At 38.6% G+C, this 19,249-nt stretch overlaps 1 protein-coding gene across 2 annotated transcripts in view; it reads left to right on the top strand.

Moving 5' to 3' along the window:
* The window catches only part of LOC306872603 (T-cell immunomodulatory protein-like), a 151,095-nt gene that overhangs the window by 90,606 nt on the left and 41,240 nt on the right, over window positions 1–19,249 (top strand). Inside the window, exons 11-12 of one of the 2 annotated variants that reach the window (XM_079421227.1) lie at window positions 6,822–6,978; window positions 9,814–9,922. In XM_079421227.1, the coding sequence (XP_079277353.1) occupies window positions 6,822–6,978; window positions 9,814–9,922 (266 nt within the window). The remainder of the gene's footprint in view (window positions 1–6,821; window positions 6,979–9,813; window positions 9,923–19,249) is intronic. The other variant, XM_079421226.1, reaches the window with a different exon arrangement.

The raw sequence follows: 19,249 nt of genomic DNA, 5'->3' as shown, positions 1-19,249 counted from the left end.
AGACTTTGGGTACACACTGTTCAGTTTACACAATGTAAGATGAAGGAAGAATAGCCTACCTTCCTCCTCAACTTGAAACATTTAATTGTATACGTATGTATCTCATATTTCTTATACATGTGTGATTATTGTGTGAAAACATTTTTAAATAAATGTTTTATTTCATCAGTGTTGTTTCTTTACTGATTGTAATACTTCAAAAACTGTACTGATTGGATTTGCATGGCTGAGGCCAACACAATGCTTTATCCTGAACATTACATTGTAGTATTGACAGTGCTTTTGAGGTTGTCATTAACCTTGCACAGTAATTGCTTTTACATATTTTATATATGTGTAGAATAATTTAAATGCTAATATTTTGATATATGAATTATGGTATAAATTACCTATTTCATTACAAAAAAAAAAACATTACTAAGAAAATCATTTGTAGTTTTTATCTATCTTATAAACAGAAAATTTACATACATTACCCATCAAAAACATAGAAAATCCAAAAAATGTCTGTAATAAGTAACCTTAAACTTCTTAATAGACACGTTTTTTAATGATCAATTTATCGAGAATTAAGTATGAAATAGACATACAGTATAGTCTACAGCTTAGATGTATGTAGCATGTGTGACCTTATTCTGTCTATTGTATTTAGTTAATTAGCTATTAATTTGTTCGTACGTGGGCATGCTAAAAATTGAAAACAAAAAAGTAAGAAAGGTTATTACTTTCTGCACCGAGTGCTGATGCAACTTCCTCCCATGCTTTTTCCCTTCGCCTGCAAGTCTTTATATAGTAAATTATGAGGATCATAAATAACTGTATGCTTCTCAACCTCCACGATTAGACGAGTGTCGTCCATGATTGTCTTCTTTGCATTAGCACTAGTACCGTCATCATGATGTCAACATGACACCTGTTCTTATGGCAACTTACTATATAGTTATAACACATATAGGCTAATATAATTAATACAATTAACCAGTGAATTAAGCTGAAATAACAGTATAAATTATTTAAACTCATTTTAGTGATTAGAGCAAAAACTTTATTTTATTTAGTTTTTTGTAATATATAGTATTATTTTTATTTTTTTTACTGAAGTTTATACTCTATTTACAACATACTAGATGTCATTAATTTACATTCTGGGGAAAAATTTAACTTTTTCGTGTGTATTTTGTCCATAATCAATGCTTTGTCACTTTAATTGAGCGTAAGCAGCGCAGCAAAAATAGACTCGGCGCCGAAACGATCGCGGCACTGCCGCTCCTGCTCTGCTCCTGCTACGCGCTGCCGCGCCGCCCCTGCGTGCTGTGTGAACGCTCTCATCCGTTAACATGGGCGCAGAAAAAAATACGCCCTGCTTACGCTTGCAGTGTGAAACCGGCGTCAGGGCTGTGTCTATGCTAATAGGGCAGAGAACATCAAACACCTTATAAAATTTATATTTGCATAATAGGTCCCCTTTAAAGCAAAAAAACATGTAATGCTTTTATCTCAAAAACAATTACCTCTTTTATCGGAATAGCTGGAGTTCCTACATCCACTGTTTTGTGATTTCTTCCATTCATTGTTGTATAAGTGGTCCATCTCCTTCTCCTAATACTGTCTCTGCTGTGATTGAGGTTTGAGTCTCCACTCCAGTTGCTTCACCACAATAATTTCCTATCATTCTCAACTCTATCTGGCAAAGAAACCATAAGGTTGCTTAATTAATTTTTGAAGGGATTGTTCACCCAAAAATGAAAATTGTCATTTACTCACTCTCATGTCGTTCCAATCATGTAGTAATTTTGTTCTTCTGTGCAACACAAAAGAAGATATTTTGAAAAAATATTTTTTGTACATATAATTAAAAACATACAGGTTTGGAACATTCAGATTGGAAAAACTGAATTGCCCTTTAATTGGGGAGTGTATGAATTTGACAATGGGTTTGTATCGTAGAGCTGCTGTGTAATGTCATTCAAAATGGTGTTAAATATTGCTTCAGAAGAAGGCATACTATATTCAGGCCGACTCAGTGCAACCCACCAATGTAAAGTGAGAAATGAACAGAAGAAGAGTCCAAACCACCAGCTATTATTCCCGGAAAAACATATGTCTTTAGCCACAGGAAGCCCCTACACAGCTCAACGAGCAGTATTACTTTTCAGAACCACCTGCTGGGGTGAAGTATACCTGCATAATGCTCAGAGAGTGTCGGAGAAGGGGAAAAAGGATGGAGTGATCAACCATGGGTCTCCAAGAGCATTGAAAGCTGAATGAGACGAGAGGAGCAAAATCAGAGAGATCCATTAAGCTGAGAAAATGCATGTATAATTGAATGCCATCAATTGCACACTTCTTTATGATATCAGGATTACCTCTTAATAGAAGTGCTTGAGTTTTATGAGGGACGAGACGGAAGACTCCCGTGAAGAGTGCGGGGGAAGACCTGGACACACGCAATGGGACGTGATTGCATTTGCTATTATGCTTCGCAGTTTGAGGTATATGGGTGTGTGTTTTTACTGCGGAAAGATGGCTCATTGTTTATACCGAGTGCATCTCACACCTGCAGTGCCTGAGACCTCAATATTTTTTTTTCTCACATCGGCAGCGGTCTCATTATTTACCATATATCTCAATGCTGGCTTATTCGTGCATTGAATTATTTGGCCTGGCTGAGCTAGGGCTCAAGCTCAAATCTATAGCTGCTGCAGCAGCATGGTGCTCTGTTGCTAGGCAATGGCCGTCCATCTCATGAGCATGTGTTTTGAAATTTTTGTCTCGCTGTCAGTCAGGATTAGCTGCAGTTCCACCAAGAGGAGAAAGATGTCTTCACTTCACGAAGATGGAAGATAAATGTCAATATGTGTCAATATTTCACACACTTGACAGAGCATCAGATCCATCGTGGTGGACTGTATTCCCATTTACTTTCAAGATAAAATGGCATCTAAAAATGCGGCAGGCGATTAAAATTTAAAGGCCTGTCAAACATTTAAGCAAAGAGTTATTTCCTTCACTTCAGATAGGAGGGATTAATTTGAAAGGTCTCTAAAAATCTACATCAGCCGATTGGGAAAGACGTGCTCACTAAAAGTCTTTCCGGTTATATGGCTTTCTGCATTATACAACACTCTTATCTGAACTGATCTACTTACTGTTCTCTGGTAATGATGTTTTCATTCGTTCATGTAGTCTACATGAAGCACTTGAGTCCATGGAGAGCTTGTAGTAAGAATGGTTGTTGTCATAGCTGATAAACCCAGCTATGCTCTGAAGCATTAGCATGTCAGTTCTGCTGTTGTTTAGTTTGCTTTCTGAATCTCTCACTCAAACTATTGAGTGCCATTTACCCTTTTTTCTTACAATCAAGCAGTTCCAAATTGTTATTCACAGAAATGTAAAAATAAAGAACTTCTTCATGGTCCATAAAATCTATCTGTCGTTCTATCTGCCGTTCTATATGTCGTTCTATCGTATCTATCTATCGTATCTATTGTTCTATCTATCTATCGTTCTGTCATTCTATCTATCATTGTCATTCTATCTGTCGTACTGCCTATCGATCTATTGTCATATCTATTAATCCGTTGTTCTATCCATCTGTTAGCTATCCATCTACTGTATCTATGTTTTATCAATCGATCATTCTGTCATTGTCTCATTCTATCCTTCTGTCAAATCTTGACAAATTTTGCTTTATTAAAAAAAAAAGATGTTAATTCATTTTAAATCTATGTCCTTAAATTGTAATTATAATTGCTTTTACTCATACTTTTTTTTTTTTTTTTGCTCAAACTTTTTGCTACCTATTAAATTCTGAATGTCACACGATCCTGGTTAAAGATGACTTTTTTTAGCCTCCTATATACAGTATTTTGTGCATGTCTATCACTTCAGCATACTATTTCCAGTGAGAGAGCAGAGGTAGCGAATGATTGAAATGCCATCCACCCTTCAGACTGCTTTGTTTTTGCCCTTGAGAGCAAATTGAAAAAGAAGTAGACCAACACATACGGCAACAGAGAGAGAGAGAGAAAGAGAAAGAAGCCTCAGGAAGAGTGGGTGGGCTGGTATTGAAGAGATGCTTGGGGGGACAAGATCTCTCTGCTTCTGTCATCTTACCCCTCAGAGAATCTCCAGACCTGCCGTCCCTCTCAACAGGCCTGTCTTTCACTTTCTCGTTCCCTGTTTGTGCTCTGGATAACTGACGTCCTCAAAAATTCACGTTTTGATGCCGATCCTGCACAGCAGTCAGGAAACGGCACAGTCAAATCCCTCTTTTGCTATAGAGAGAAAAACAGAGGGAGGTTGACAGAGTTGGAGGGAGAGGTCAGCCTATGGGCTTGCCTCTGGCCTGCTCTTCCCTGCTGGGTTTGCCATGGTGTTGGGTCCAAAGCTCCCAATTAAGAGGAGCGTGTGTGTACTCATGGGTGTGCAGTTGGCACAACGAGCCACTGGTCACGACCATGCTCCAGTGAGAGAGCTAGAGGACAGGAAGTGGGGCCTGCATACCCAGTAACCAGACACACACTCGTAATGACAAATACTGTATGTCCTCACACACACACACACCTAAAATACCACTCTGCTTCACACACACAGCTGTCTGTGCTTTGAGTACAGTTTCTGTCCAAATGCACTGATGTGTTTCAGCTACTAGTCTTTAAATTGGCAGTCATGACAGTTTCACAGCCAGATAAAAGGACAAAAACTTTCCTTCTGTGTGTGGCAGCCGGTTAAACCTGCGAAGGCTCCGGTAAAGCAGCTATTCTCTGCGCTGCAGTAAGTGTGGGGTCAGTTAATCCTGTGAGGGGACAAAGTCTGCTTGCTTGGCTGGATGATTTTGGCAAAGCCCCCCCAAATCAGCCTGCACTGACGGGCGGCCAGCAAAGGTGCACAGAGGCTTTGGCTGTGAAATGCACAGATTAGTGGACCAAGCTCCAGACTGACCAACACAATCCGCACAGGAAGTCTCATCACCTGCCAGACCATACCAGACAACTAAACTGAGAAATTCATTTTCATGGTCCAAGTTGAATTTGAGTTTCAAGCGTTAATCATACTATTTGACATTGTAGAACGTGTGTGTGTGTGTGTGTGTGTGTGTGTGTGTGTGAGAGTGTGTGAGAGTGTGTGTGAGTATTGAACAGAGTAGAGGTTGTAGTGGGGTCCATTAGATCAGCAGTCATTTGGGTTAATATGGATAAAATCACTTTATAGACCTTAGTCAGGGTAGAACTATATTTATTTTTTTAAGGGAATGAATACAAGGCTGTGAGGGATAGAATTACATTGCATTCAATGGATTGTACTGTTAGTTAACAACATATACAGATTGTTCAGCTGACTAAACGTCTTTCTGAAAAGACTTTCAGTAGACCAAAAACCCACAATACACATAACGGCAGCTAGTTTGCTTCCACAAATGTGCCAGAAGTGTGGCCTTATTTTTTGTACTGCAAGTATACACAAATACAACCAACGCTGTTACCCATATATACAGTGTAGAGAGTGAGAAAGAGACGCTCTACTATTTGAAAGTTTGTGCTCGTTACTTTTGTCTTTTTTTCTTTTTATTAAAGCGATTAATTTGTTTGCCCTGCATTCATTGATCAAAAGCAACAATAACAACATTTCTAATGTTATAAGAGATTAGTATTTCATCAAAGTACCCTGAAAAAAATGCTTCACAGTTTACACAGAAATATTAAACAGCACAACCATTTTCAACACTGATAATATGTCAATGTTTGTTGAGCACCAAATCAGCATATTAGAAGGATTTCATGAGACACTAAAGACAGGAATAATGGCTGTTGAAAATTCAGAAATAACATTTGTAAAATATAAATAACAAATCATGTAATCAATTAAATGCAGCCTTGGTGAGAATAAGAGAGTTTTTTGAAAGACATCTTACCAACCCCAAATTTTCAAATGGTAGTGTACTGATATTGATTTTCTGTAAACACAATTTTTGTTTTATAGACTGAGAAACAAGTCAATAATTGTCTGTACTAATCAGCAGCATGCTGCGGTTGGTAGAGCTCAACTTCTTTTGAAGCTGGAGCATTGTTTATGTAGCTCAATATTTTTATGTAGCTCAACTGGAGTGTGTGTGTTTTGTAGTAAGTTGGCAGCAGTTATTCCACTTCAAATGTATGTTTTGTGCATGTCCTTTCTGCATTTACTACTTCTGAAACCAAGGAGAAACAACAGAAGGAAGACAGAGAAGAAAAACCTTCATGCAGTTTCTATATTTAGTCTCACGCACAGCCAGGTCGAAATTGGTGTAGTTTTCAGAAGTGTCACATGGTAAATATCGGACTGGAGGGAGAAAGGGCAGTGAAATAAAGGTATGAAACAAGGGTCTTAAATAAAGCAGAGGGCTGGCAGATTGGTTGTTGAGCAATGCAGAAAAGCTTTTCATTTCATAATTCACTGCTGCCTCTCAGATCCACCTCCCCCACACCCAGCACTGAATTATGGGGAGGAATAGGTTCTGCTTAATTGCCTTTTTTATTTCGAGATCAAAAGTTCAGTGCACAAGTTTCAACCTTTTTTCCAGTCTCACTGATTCATCAAGCCCTGTGCTCCTCTACTGTACTCTGCGGTGTGCATGTATGCGTGTAATATTGTCATTGAAGAAGTGTTCAGGCTCAGACGTGCTCTTTAATTGGTCAAAGTTCAGTGGTTCGCTATATGCTTGCAAACTTAATTAGCAAGGGTTAAATTCAACATGACACTGTCTCTTTGCACAATTTTTTGCATTGGATTTCTCAGCTCTACTCACATTAATGGTTGTTTTTCCTTTCTTTCTGTCTCAGCAGCACACAGCAGCAGGCGTTCCTGTTGGAGAATGTGGCGTGTAATAACGCGAGCTGTCGGCAGGCGGGCCGCATGTTCCGTGTGCACTGGGAACAGTCAGACCTCAGTGCCATCCCCAAGGCTGTTGTGGCCACTTTTTTTGACATCTATGAGGACGTAAGTGTTGGCCTTTTCCCCTTGCTTTTGGTGCATTAATTAAAGCGCTGCCTCTGCTTCAATCTCCCTCTATTTCTCTGTCCCCGATCACTCTTTCTTCATCTCGTTGATGTCTCGGTGACCCGCATTATACCGAGCTTTATATCTGATTTACTTTGACAGTAATGTTGTCCCTGTGGTGGGACACAGGCACTCTCTTCTTTTGACATTGAGAGTAGAGAACTATACAAAAACCCCAGTTTCTGATTCTTAACACCCTTCCATCCAATAACACTGCAGTCTCTGTAGTCTTAAGACCTGTTTGAACCAAGTCTTATGTGGGTAAGTGTTTGTGTTGCTAAAATAATATATAAATATTACATGAAAATTGTAAACTGGAAAATTTGAAATGTTGTTCTGGCAAGCAAGTAATAAAAAAATAAATTTATGCCAAATAGAATTATTTAAAAAAAGAAAATGACAAACACATAACAAAATGACTTAAATTGAAAGAAAAATTAAAAGCTAATTCAAAATATGACCGTATAAAAATAATACTAAAGTAACACTGATAAGCACACAACATCTAGCAATGCTTGTTTGAGACACACAACACTTAATTTATTTAATATTTTATTGGTCTGGGATTTATTTATATATTTTGGTATCCAAACCATTGGGAAAAAATGGAATGGTCATGTTCAGAATTTTTAGATGTAGTGTCAAGGGGATCAAATTAATGTCTTGTTACATTTTACATTCTTTTTTTTGCCAAAAACATTTTCAGAATGACTGTAAATAGGCCTCCTCCGTTTTTTCTTTCTGTTTTTGTTTTGTAATTCACTGCACTGTTTCTGTTGATCAGTATTAAGGATGTGCCTATGGTTTCAGGCATTTTCTGCTTTTAGTATTTTAAGTGGAGCTTCCCTGGGGGCAGATCTGTCTCTTCTCCCTTGAGCTGTATGTATCTCACTGGTGCTCAAGGTTTGTTATAGATTATTGATTTCTAGGTGTCCTTTGATCAGACGCATTGATTTGGACTGTTCATTCTACACAAGGCACACATGAATGTGTCTGGCTCTTTTCTAATGCCTAGTATCTGCATACAGTATGGTTTAATCTCACAGAAATGTTCAGGTTACATTTTACCTTAAAATTAAAAGACAAAATAGCATATAGAAAATGCTTTTTTTCTTTTCTTTTTTTACCATTAAAATTGGACCATTAAGATTTGTTTGCCTTGTGACATTGTATTCATGACATTTTTCCACACACAATTCTTATAACTATAAAGAATTCCGATATTTTAATTAGGCTAGGTAATACAATTAATAATTGAAAAACCAATGCTACGACAATGTTCAAATCCTTAATTTAAATATACACTACCATTCAAAAGTTTGGAGTGGGTAAAATTGTATAATATTGACAGAAGTCTCTTATGCTTACCAATGTTGCTTTTTTGTATAAATACAGTAAAAACAGCAATAATGTGAAATATTAAAAAACAACTGTTTTCTATTTTAATATATTTTAAAATGTAATATATTTCCGTGATGGCAGAGCTGAATTTTTTAGCAGCCATTACTCAAGTCTTCAATGTCTTATCTGTGCTGAAAACAGTTGTGCTGCTTAATACCTTTGTGGAAACTGTGATACATTTTTGATCAAAAGAACAGCATTTATTTGAAATAGAAATGTTTTGTAAGATTATAAATGTCTTTACTGATCAATTTAATGCATCCTTACTGAATAAAAGTATTTATTTCTGACCCCAAACCTTTTAACACAGTAGTTTGTTTTATTTTATTTTTTAATCTGCAATAATTAGAATTTGATAATTCATGGACATGCTTGTGAAAATTGAGCTACAACTTTTGGTGCTTTTGGTGTTCATCCTCCACACTGATTCAGTGGCCACAGTGTGTGCTCACCCATGTCTAGACTGATAGCTGATGGCGTTGGAGCTGGTTTTGCTGAAAGATTACACCATTACAGACAGTGCATTGAGATTTCTGAATCTATTACTTATTTATTTTTATACGTTTTCTGACGCTTGTCTGCTGAAGAAATCTTACATGAGCCTGAACAATGAGTTTTAGGGTCTCTATTGGTTTGTGTGCTTCTTAGCGCTCACCTAAAGAAATCTAAAGTCTGACCAGTGTTGCCAATTTAGTGATTTTGTAGCTAGATTTAGCTACTTCCCCACCCCTTTTGAGACTTTTTTTCAAAAGTTTAGGGACAAATATAGTAACTTCTTGGACAAACCTTATCTAAGTTTTTATCTTGCCCACTGATCTATATTCATCTTTATATAGATCAGTGAATTTGGCATTATGATGTCATCTAGTGACATTTAGCTACCAGTTTTAGCTACTTTCAATTGAAAGCAGTTGGCAACACTGCGTCTCACCTCTGCAGACAGCCCTCGAGCATCATGTGTCTTATTTTGCCATCATCTCTCCCTTCCTTTCCCACTATGATTCACTCATTCCCTCCCTCGACCCTTCTCTTCACCCGTGTAGCAACCTTCTCCCCATCGTAATCACAATATAGCCAATTACCTCGAATTCCCTCATGCTTACATAACTAATGGAGCTAAAGGCTCATTAAACAAACAGCACGCGCATGTCTCATTCTGTTAGCATTCGAGCTAGTCATCATTAGCACAGTATTAGGATGCTATCTGCACAGGAGCCCCCGCGCAACCGTGTTCTTAAGAGCGAGACCGCTAGATGCAGAGAGGGGCTGATAAGAAGCGTAATAGCTTGCTGGAGTCCATTAAGGATATGAGTGCTTATCAGACGGGAGAGATTCAATGGGCTCGATACATTGTTTCTGATTTCTCATTTGCAGGGTATATTAGATATGATCGTGCTCAGCAAGGTGGAAGGAAAGGAAGAGCTCGTCATCCACGCTTTGAAGAACAACTTCGAGGCCGACGCATATTTCGTAAAAGTGATCGGTGAGTATGACGTTTGTCCAGTGTGGCCGCCGTTGTGGCGGTAGAGCTTCCGGGTGCTGACATTTGAAGAGCTGACATTTCCAGAGCCAAATGCATCCACTAGAAAGCAGCCGTGATGCCATTTAATCCTGCCTGCTGTGTTTTAATTAAAGGAGAAGGAGAAATCTCCTCTAGCTCAAGCGCACAGATTAGCTTCCTCAGTGTAACAGCATGTGAGGATCATTCTATCAGTGTCAGATTAAAACTGGGATGAGACTGACCCAGAGTCTCTAAATCTCCCCTCTTCGCGCTTATTAGCGCGCTCTATTTCTCTCTTTCCTCTAGATGTGGTGTTTAATGAGACTGCTGTCTGGCTCTGAGGAGAGAGAGGCACTATGGGTAGTTTACTGCAGTGACAAAGTGCTCCCAAGATGCTTGTGCCCCTTTCAAATCAAATAGCCACTTGTGTGTGTGAGTGAGAGGTGGAATTGATGTTTATATAGAATATAAATGTTATGTTTTATACAAATAGACTCTCCTCCATAATAAACTGCTTTTATGAGTCTGTAGTTATACCGTTTCCCTGATGGCTGACTCATGACTTCCTGCTCCTGCACTCCTCTACAGTCAGTCTGTCTACACTAGTCCATTCCACACACTGTCTTTGTGACTGTCTTTGTCTGTAAATTGGCAGTGACACTACACGTACAAAAGTATGGAGCTGGTAAGACTTTTTTCTATGTTTTTGAAAGAAGACACTTAAATTCTCACCAAGGCTGCATTTCTATCAAAAATACAGTAAAAAAATGTAAATAATATAATTACAATTTAAAAGAACCATTTTAATATTTTCAAATGTAATTTATTCCTGAATTAGCTGAATTTTCAGCATCATTACTCCAATCTCATGATCCTTCAGAAATCATTCTAATATGCTGATTTTCTGCTCAGGAAACATTTCTTATTATTATCAATTTACTCACCCTCATGTTGTTCCAAACCTGTATAATTTTCTTTCTTATGTTGAACACAAAGAAAGATATTTTGAAGAGCCAAACTGTTGTTGGTCCCCATTGACTTCCATAGTAGAGAAAAAATTCTATGGAAGTCAATGGGGACCATTAACTGTTTTATTACCAACATTCTTCTAAATATCTTCTTTGTTAAACATAACAAAGAAAATCATTCAGTTTGGAACGACATGAGGGTGAGTAAATGATGAACTATTCTTTTAATGTGTCCGTGCTGAAAATATAGTATTACTTAATGAAAAAAAATCTGCCCCCAAAATTTTGAACTGTAGTGTAAATATTAGTGAAATACTGGCAGAAAAATATGCACAACCTGAGTCCCAACGATTTTAATATTGTAGGTAAAGAAGTTAAAATGGTAATTTGCCGTCTGATTGAGACATAACTGTAAATGGAGACTTTCCCATCCCTGCTAAATATATTAGCTCTGTATAACCTCTAAGACAGGCCACAGATGCTTAAATGCATTAAGCAACCATGTTCAAACAATTGTTTGAATTTCACATGAATCAAAACAGAAACCATCATTACCCATATGTTCATATGTGCTGCATTGCTCTGAAAAGCGTTTTTCTTCAGTCGGCTTCAAATGACCCTTCAAACTGAAAGATGTGCTAGTTACTGCCATTCTGCAGCACAAAATATAGAAGGTCTTCTCTGTATTAATGAAGAACCAAACAGCAGACCCACCAGAGGCGTTGCAAAATCCTTTTTACTGGGCATGAGCCAATAATATACTACTGACAAATCTTTGCATGATGGTGGAGATTACTGTATGCCAACTTGAGAATCATTAGGGCTTTTCACACTGTCTAACCCCGGGTTATCATCATTCTAAACCCCACTTTTATCCCCTGATAAAGGTACATTTCACACTTGTAATTTAGAAGTTGGTATAGCATCGCTTTTTACCTGGGGTAATGGCAAATGCTTCGTAACAATTGCATGCTTTTAACAGTCACAGAAAAACTATGCATTGTCTTTTCAGAATTTGAATGTAAAAATATCAAATGCTGACTAAAAACAAACTAATTGGAGTGAAGACCATTTTATTTTTACCTTTTATAACCTTTATAACACAAGGATGCGCAATACTAGGGACATCATGTAAACAGGTTGAGTACTGCGTTCGTCCAATCATTGGCACTGATGCCACAAATATAAACATTAATACAGTTTAGAAAAGTGCCGTGTGAAATGTGAATTATGAATACCCAGGATTAATTATCAACACCAGATAAATTCTGAACATTGTGAAATGTAACGCAAGAAAACCCATGATTCTGTTTAGAATGACCCAGGGTTAACTATTTCAAGTGTGAAAAGCCCTAATGTCCCTGATAATATTTCAACAGTCATGTCATGTGTGTTTTTATCAGCCTTATAGAATCAAAACTAGCAACGATTGCGAAGAAGAGATGACATAAATGAATCATTATTGATGTAATCAATCAAATAGGTCTGCAAAAAGGTCTGAAATTGTTCTTAATTCAGTTTGTTTCATTTGAACAGTGAACTTACTTTCTCACAGCATGACTGGATACATTATAAGACAGAAAATAAAAAGAGCACTGGTGGAGGTGGTTATTTACCCACTATATATTGTAGGAAATGTTCAGATGTCTTATCAGTTATTCATTGTGCATGCAGCTTGTGAACAACTTTGTAAAGCAGTTAAAGATTAAAGTTTATATCCATATATCCATTATAGTATCAAAAAAGGGTATCAAAATATGGGCACAGTTTTTTGAGGACTAGAAACTCACCTAATATCCACCTCAGCCTCCACCAGCCGCGAAGGCGAGGCAGGTGACGTACACCGGTGCATTATAATAACTTCGTTTACTGTCCTCTTGAGGAATTGTGGGTATGTAAGCCGTGTCCTAATGCAATTACCTTTCCCTCTCTCAGTACCCAGTGGTTTACATATTGCCAGGGAAGCCCTCAGTTATCCCATCCTCAGAGGAATAAATAAACAATTTAGTTCCGTTCGATGCTGCCAAGTCCTCAAAGCCTTGTGTGTTTTGACATAAATCTGAAGCCGAACATGCACGAAATTTGAGCCTAATCACAGATGTGTAATATGTTGAAGCCATAGTTTTGATCTGGATTTACATCCCTGTTTCTCCAACCCTTTTATCTTTTGCCATGTTTAAAACACCCACTTGCCCCTTTTTTCCTCAGTGTCATAAATGCTCAAACACACATATTTATACCTCCCCTCTGAGCTACAGCTCAATAGCCAGAAAAAGAAGTCCGAGTTAGCAGTCAGTGGGTAGCCGGAGAGTATCAGAGGAGGGAAGAGGCCAGGTGCTGTAATTTCCTGTGATTGCGTGCTATAGATACACACAGACGGTGGTTGAAGTGTGTGTTTGTGGTGTGTGTGGATGAGTAAGTGTGTGTTGGCTATAGGCAGAGAGGGAGAACTATGGCAGCTGATTGCATTCCTGTTCATTTATTAGAATGCAGATGAGCCGCAATGAGGAACATCTGCGCGCTTTGTTCAGTCCAGTGCAAGCTCCTTCTGCAAATCTGCTATCTGTCACTCTAGAAAGCAAGCCCCCGCCCCACACCTTACAACTGTACATGAGAACTGATAAAGGAAGGTCTTTTTCTTTCACTAGCTGAATGGATTTTATGAATGTTTCGCTGTTATTTCAGTTCAGTCCTGTCAGATATTCTAGTTCTTTTTATTTGTTTGTTTGTTTTGCCTCATTAGATAGATGTAGTAGAGAGAGAGACTCTAAATTATTGGGGAGAGAAAGTGTAAGGTGTCACACTCCCAGACTCGGCAGTTGGATGACATGCAGATAATTTTCAGGAACAAGTTTGTCTTTTTTAATTGAACTGGCCCTATATTGTTCTATCGTTCTATCTATCATCCTGTCTATATCTATATCTATCTGTCGTTCTGCCTTTGTCTGTCTGTCTGTCATTGTCATTCTATCTATTATGCTGTTTATCATTGTCATTCTATCCATGTAGCTATCCATCTACTGTATTGTTCTATCTATCGATCATTCCGTTGTTCTGTTTATCATTCTATTCTTCTATCGTTCTGTCTATCATTCCGTCTCTCTGTCGTTCTGTTGTCCTATCATTCTATTGTTCTGTCATTCTATCTATTGTATCATTCTATTATTCTCTTCTACCATTGTAACATTCATACATCTATGTGTCTGTTTGTCTGAAAAAAGTTTTTCAAAACTTAAATAGTTTAAAACAAAACAAAAAATTGTTTTAATTCTACTTTTCAAATAAATAAAAAAAATGTTTCCTGTTTACTGCCTGAAATTCTTCCTTCATCTTCAGTTAAATTTTATCTAAGAACTAGATTTTAAAAGGCATTTTTTAGTTCAGTTTTGAGTGGTGCCAGCCTGGCAGTTTTAATAAATCCTCTCCACCTGTCTGCCATTGGTCGGTAGCCACGCCCCAATGTTTCTATGTCTGGCTGCTCAAACAAACAAAGCCACATTATTTCTGCAAAATGATGGTTTACTTCTCTCTGCATATGAAGCTGGATTAGCAGTTTTTGAGCATAGACACTGCAGTTTTAAGTGTGTGGAGATGTTATTTTATCTATTTTTATTGAGGCGGAATGATTAGGTGATGAGGGACTGAGAGTGCTGCTTGTTACTGTAATCACTGCCTGACCTCAGCCGAGACTGAGAGCCAATCATAAAGCCGTCTGCATTGCTACTGGGTTTGAGTAAGGTAATGGATGTAATCTCCCGACTCCAGGCTGTGATCTCACAACTTTGAAAGCACCTGGTCACTAGTTTCATGGACTAGATTAAGAGTGACGGGTATTATTCCAGCTTTATGAAGTAGTGCACCACCTCCTCTGATGGTGTAATGATGTGTGAGCATCTGTGTGGGGCAGCTGTTATGAATGACATGAGACACAGTCACTTAGAGCATCGGTGGCATCTGGTTTACCAGCAGGCCTCATGTCCAATTTCACAGCCATCACATCACAGCTATTCCATTGTTGCTGCGATCTCCCGGCAGATTCACTCCGTGGAATCTCCCAATGTCCTGGGAACAACAAACTGCAACACAATTTGGATCTGGTCCTTTTGTCACAACAAGAAGAAAAAAAAAAACAGTTGAAGCTGTTCAAACACAATCATGTCAGACACTCTGGGATGAGGCATTCAATCGGGGAAATTGTTCACGTAACCTTATAAAGTTATCAAGATGTCATAATGATGAATGAACCATCGTACGTTTTTATTTGAATTGTTTTTTCGACTGTCCACTTTACCGCTCTGTATTTCCCCTCAGTTTATCATACATGTCTGATGACTGGCCTGTCGCTGTGTGATTATTTTAATTTCTTTGTATTAGAGAGATTTCCAGGATCTCCAAATGGAGCCTGCGGGAGGAATAGAGACAAACGTAGAGTTTTATCCGTATATGAAGGCTCACACTAAGCTCTGACAGTAAACAAGCGCATTATTCATGCAGTGAGTTCAGAAAATGGCATTTCATTGGGATTAAGCATGTTTAGATGTATTCAGTGCTAAACCTTCTGTCTTTTAATGGTTTTATGCTGTACTCTTAGGTGGGCACTGCACAGCAGTACATGCACACACACAAACACACAGACACAGTGGGAGCATGTCATGACCGTGCATATCATGCATATCAGCTCAGTGCACAAGCCCTGCTGGTAGCTTGTCATTGATGGAGACATTTCCACTATGTGTGCATGTTTCCTTATCCTGTAGTGTTCATGTGCAGGCATGTCAGTTTGTATGTTCAAACTGGTGTTCAATATTAGCCACGTATTCACAAACACTAGCCTGAGAGATTTAAAATGTATCTGACAGCTTCAGGCCACCAGGATGTCTGCCAGAATGATGTCTATAATACCTGGAGAAAGTTATCTGTTAGCATTCCTGTTCATCTAGATGTCAGCTGCTTGTTTGTTGCAGGACCCAGAACAGCCATACCAAATTTTGGGGTCAGTACGTTTTTTTTTTTCTTAAAAAATTATTGCTTTTATTCAGCAAGGATGCATAAAATGTATCAAAAGTGACAGTAAAGACATTTACTTCATTACAAAAAAAATAAAAAAATCTACAGTGCCCTCCATAAGTATTGGAACAGTAAAGACAAAATTGCTCTGTTGGCTGTGGAGTCAAGACATTTGCAAATATGATTTAAAAGATGAATATGAGACACAACTACAGAATGTCACATTTTATTATTAGCTGTTTCAACACATATATGTTTTACCAAATAAAAAGAACAGCACTTTTAGAGTTCATCCCACTCATTGATGTGAGCATAAGTATTGGGACAGTTGAACATAAAGCAGATATAAAATATTAAAAGCTATTATTTAGTTGCAGATCCCTTGCGCACAATCACAGCAGTGAGTCTGTGACCCATAGACATCCAGACTCTTGGTCTCATCCTTTGAAATGCTTTTCCCAGCCTTTAATGCAGCCAATTCCAATTGTTGCTTGTTTTGGGGAGTTTCTGCCTTTACTCTCCTCTTCAGCTGGTGAAATTCATGTTCAATCGGATTTAAATCTGGAGATTGACTTGGGCAATCAAAGACTTTCCATCTCTTTGCCCTTATAAATTCCTTGACTGAACTGGCAGGGTGTTTTAGGTCATTGTCCTGATGCAGTATGAAGCACTTCCCAATGACTCATTTTGGCATTTTCGCACAATGGCATTTTCTTGAATATTGGTAGGTAAGATGTTTTTTTACCCTTCCAAATTAATTCTGCTACTGTCATCATACATTAAGTCATCAGTACAGTTGAGAGGGCCTGTTCCAGAGACAGCCATGTATGCCCATGCCACGACACCACCTCCACCATGCTTTACAGATGAGGCTGTATGCTTGGGATCATTGCAGTTCCCTTTTTTCTCCACATTTTTGCTTTCCCATCACTTAGATAAAGGTTAATCTTTGTCTCATGGGTCCATAAACACAGTTCCAAAACTCTTCTGGCTCACCTTTGTGCTTTTTTGGAAACTCTAATCTTGCCTTTCTATTTTTGGTGCTGGTCAGAGGTTTGCATCTTGCTGTGTAGCATCTGTAATTCTGTGTCAAAGTCTCCTGAGGACAGTAAATTGTCAGAGCATCACCCCAGCTTTCTGGAAGTTGTTGGTGATTTTACAGACACGTCTTTAGGATTCATTTTCACAGCTTTTATGATTTGTCTGTCATCAACTACTGTTGTTTTCTCAGCCGATCAGGTCGTTGTTGGTTGCTGGTGGTTTCCAAACTCTTGATTTCTCCATGCCCTTTGTTTTTGCTAGAGCTCTAACCGACATCTTCATCCTGGTTTGTGTGTGTCATCATCGAATGCAAGATTCAGAATGCAGAAGTAATGAATATAACTGATACGACACATTCCCTGCTTTTAATATCTGAAGAATTAATGCAACAGGACACAGCTGATCACCTAGAAAGACCTATGAGGCAACTGTTCCAATACTTATGCTCACATCAGATAGAGGGATGAAACTCTAAATGTGCTGAACTTCTTAGCTGGTAAAACATCTGTGTTGAATCACCCAATAATAAAATGTGACATTCTGTAGTTTTGTCTCTCATTCATCTTTTAATCATATTTGTAAATGTCTTGACTCCACAGCCAACAGAGCAATTTTGTCTTTACTGTTCCGGTACTTTTGGAGGGCACTGTATTTCAAATATATACCGTTCTGTTGAACTTTCTATTCATCAAAAAAATCTTGAAAAAATTTATGGTATCACAAAAACATTGCAAATTGTTTTTAACATTAGAAATCTTTTAGTGAAAGGAGTATGTGATACTCAAGACTGATGTAATGGCCACTGGAAATTTGGCATTGCTGTCACAGGACTAAATGATTTTTTTAAATATACTAAAATACAAAACTGTTATTTTTATTTACAGTATTACTGCTTTTACTGTATTTTTGATCAAATAAAAGCAACCTTGGTGAGCATAAGAGAGTTCCTTTAAAAACATAAATTGACCCCAGACTATTTGAAAGGTTGATTTGAAATCAACGTACTTGGCTCATGAGAGCTATGGCATGTACATAAAGTCCATTTCATACTTCTATGAAAAAATTAAATATATTATTTTTGGCACTGGCAGAACAACTGCTATAGTATAATGAAGTATTTGCATTGCAGAATTTGATATCTGTATTTGTTTATTCAATAAGCATCAATAAGTAAAAAAAAAAAAAAAAATAGTATTTGACAATAGAAACTAAATTTCAGTTGTACCAGAATGAAAATGTAATATTTAAACGCTGTTAACCAGTAAATAACATACGTTATTTTGAGGTTCAATATCTTTGTCTCATGAAACAGATTTTTTTACACTATTTTCTGTTGCCCAAATTCCTTCATTTCCTATTAGCCTTCCTAGAAGGCTATTGTCAGCAGATAGACACAGGACACAGAGGTAAGTGCAATACAATCAACAGGTTTATTGAGTAGTAGCAGGCGGGGAATGGGAATGTCTCTAGGGCTTATCGGAGTGTGAATGTTTTTCCTTATCCAGGAGATCCAGAGATAACAGTGGAGCGTGGAGACAGTGGGGAACTGGAGCGGTGGAGAACAGGGATAGGAACACTGGAGCAACTGGTAAGTAGACAAAAGGTAAGTGGGTCAGGTTAGTCAACATGGAAAGTTTGAGACCAGACAGTGAGTGAACGGGAGGAGTGCAGGGATATAGTGCTGCTGATTAGTGCTGACAGGTGGCAGTGATCAGAAATTGGGGATTGGGATCTGGTGAGTGTCGTTGGTGGAGACTGCGGTGACCGTGGTGACTCTCTGACAGTACCCCTTCCTCCAGGGGCTTTTCCTGACGCCCTATTACAGCGACTGGGTCAGCCACGGCCTCTGGGTGCGGGACGGTCAGGGTGGTTCTGGTGAAACTTAGCCAGGAGAGAGGGATCCAGCACATCGTCCCGGGCCACCCAGAATCTTTCCTCCGGCCCGTATCCCTCCCAGTCAATAAGATATTCCAGGCAACCATTCCGTCGCCGAGAGTCCAAGATGTCCTGCACCCTGTAGACTAGGGGCTCCTCGATGATCTCGGGAGGAGGAGGCACTGCAGGCTTGTCGGGTTCTGTGACAGAGGGAGAGACAGGCTTGAGGAGTGAGACATGGAATGCTGGATGGATACAATACCGTGCAGGGAATTGGAGACTGAAGGTGATCTCATTTATCTGCCTCTCGATGGAAAAGGGACCGATATAGCGAGGACCGATACTCAGCTTCCGGCAGGGCAGGCGGAGGCGCAGATCCCGGGTGGAGAGCCAGACCTTATCTCCAGGACGATAGACG

Source organism: Barbus barbus (assembly GCF_936440315.1).
Source record: "Barbus barbus genome assembly, chromosome: 1".
Lineage (NCBI taxonomy): Eukaryota > Metazoa > Chordata > Actinopteri > Cypriniformes > Cyprinidae > Barbus > Barbus barbus.
This window is presented reverse-complemented; position numbering and strand designations above follow the sequence as displayed.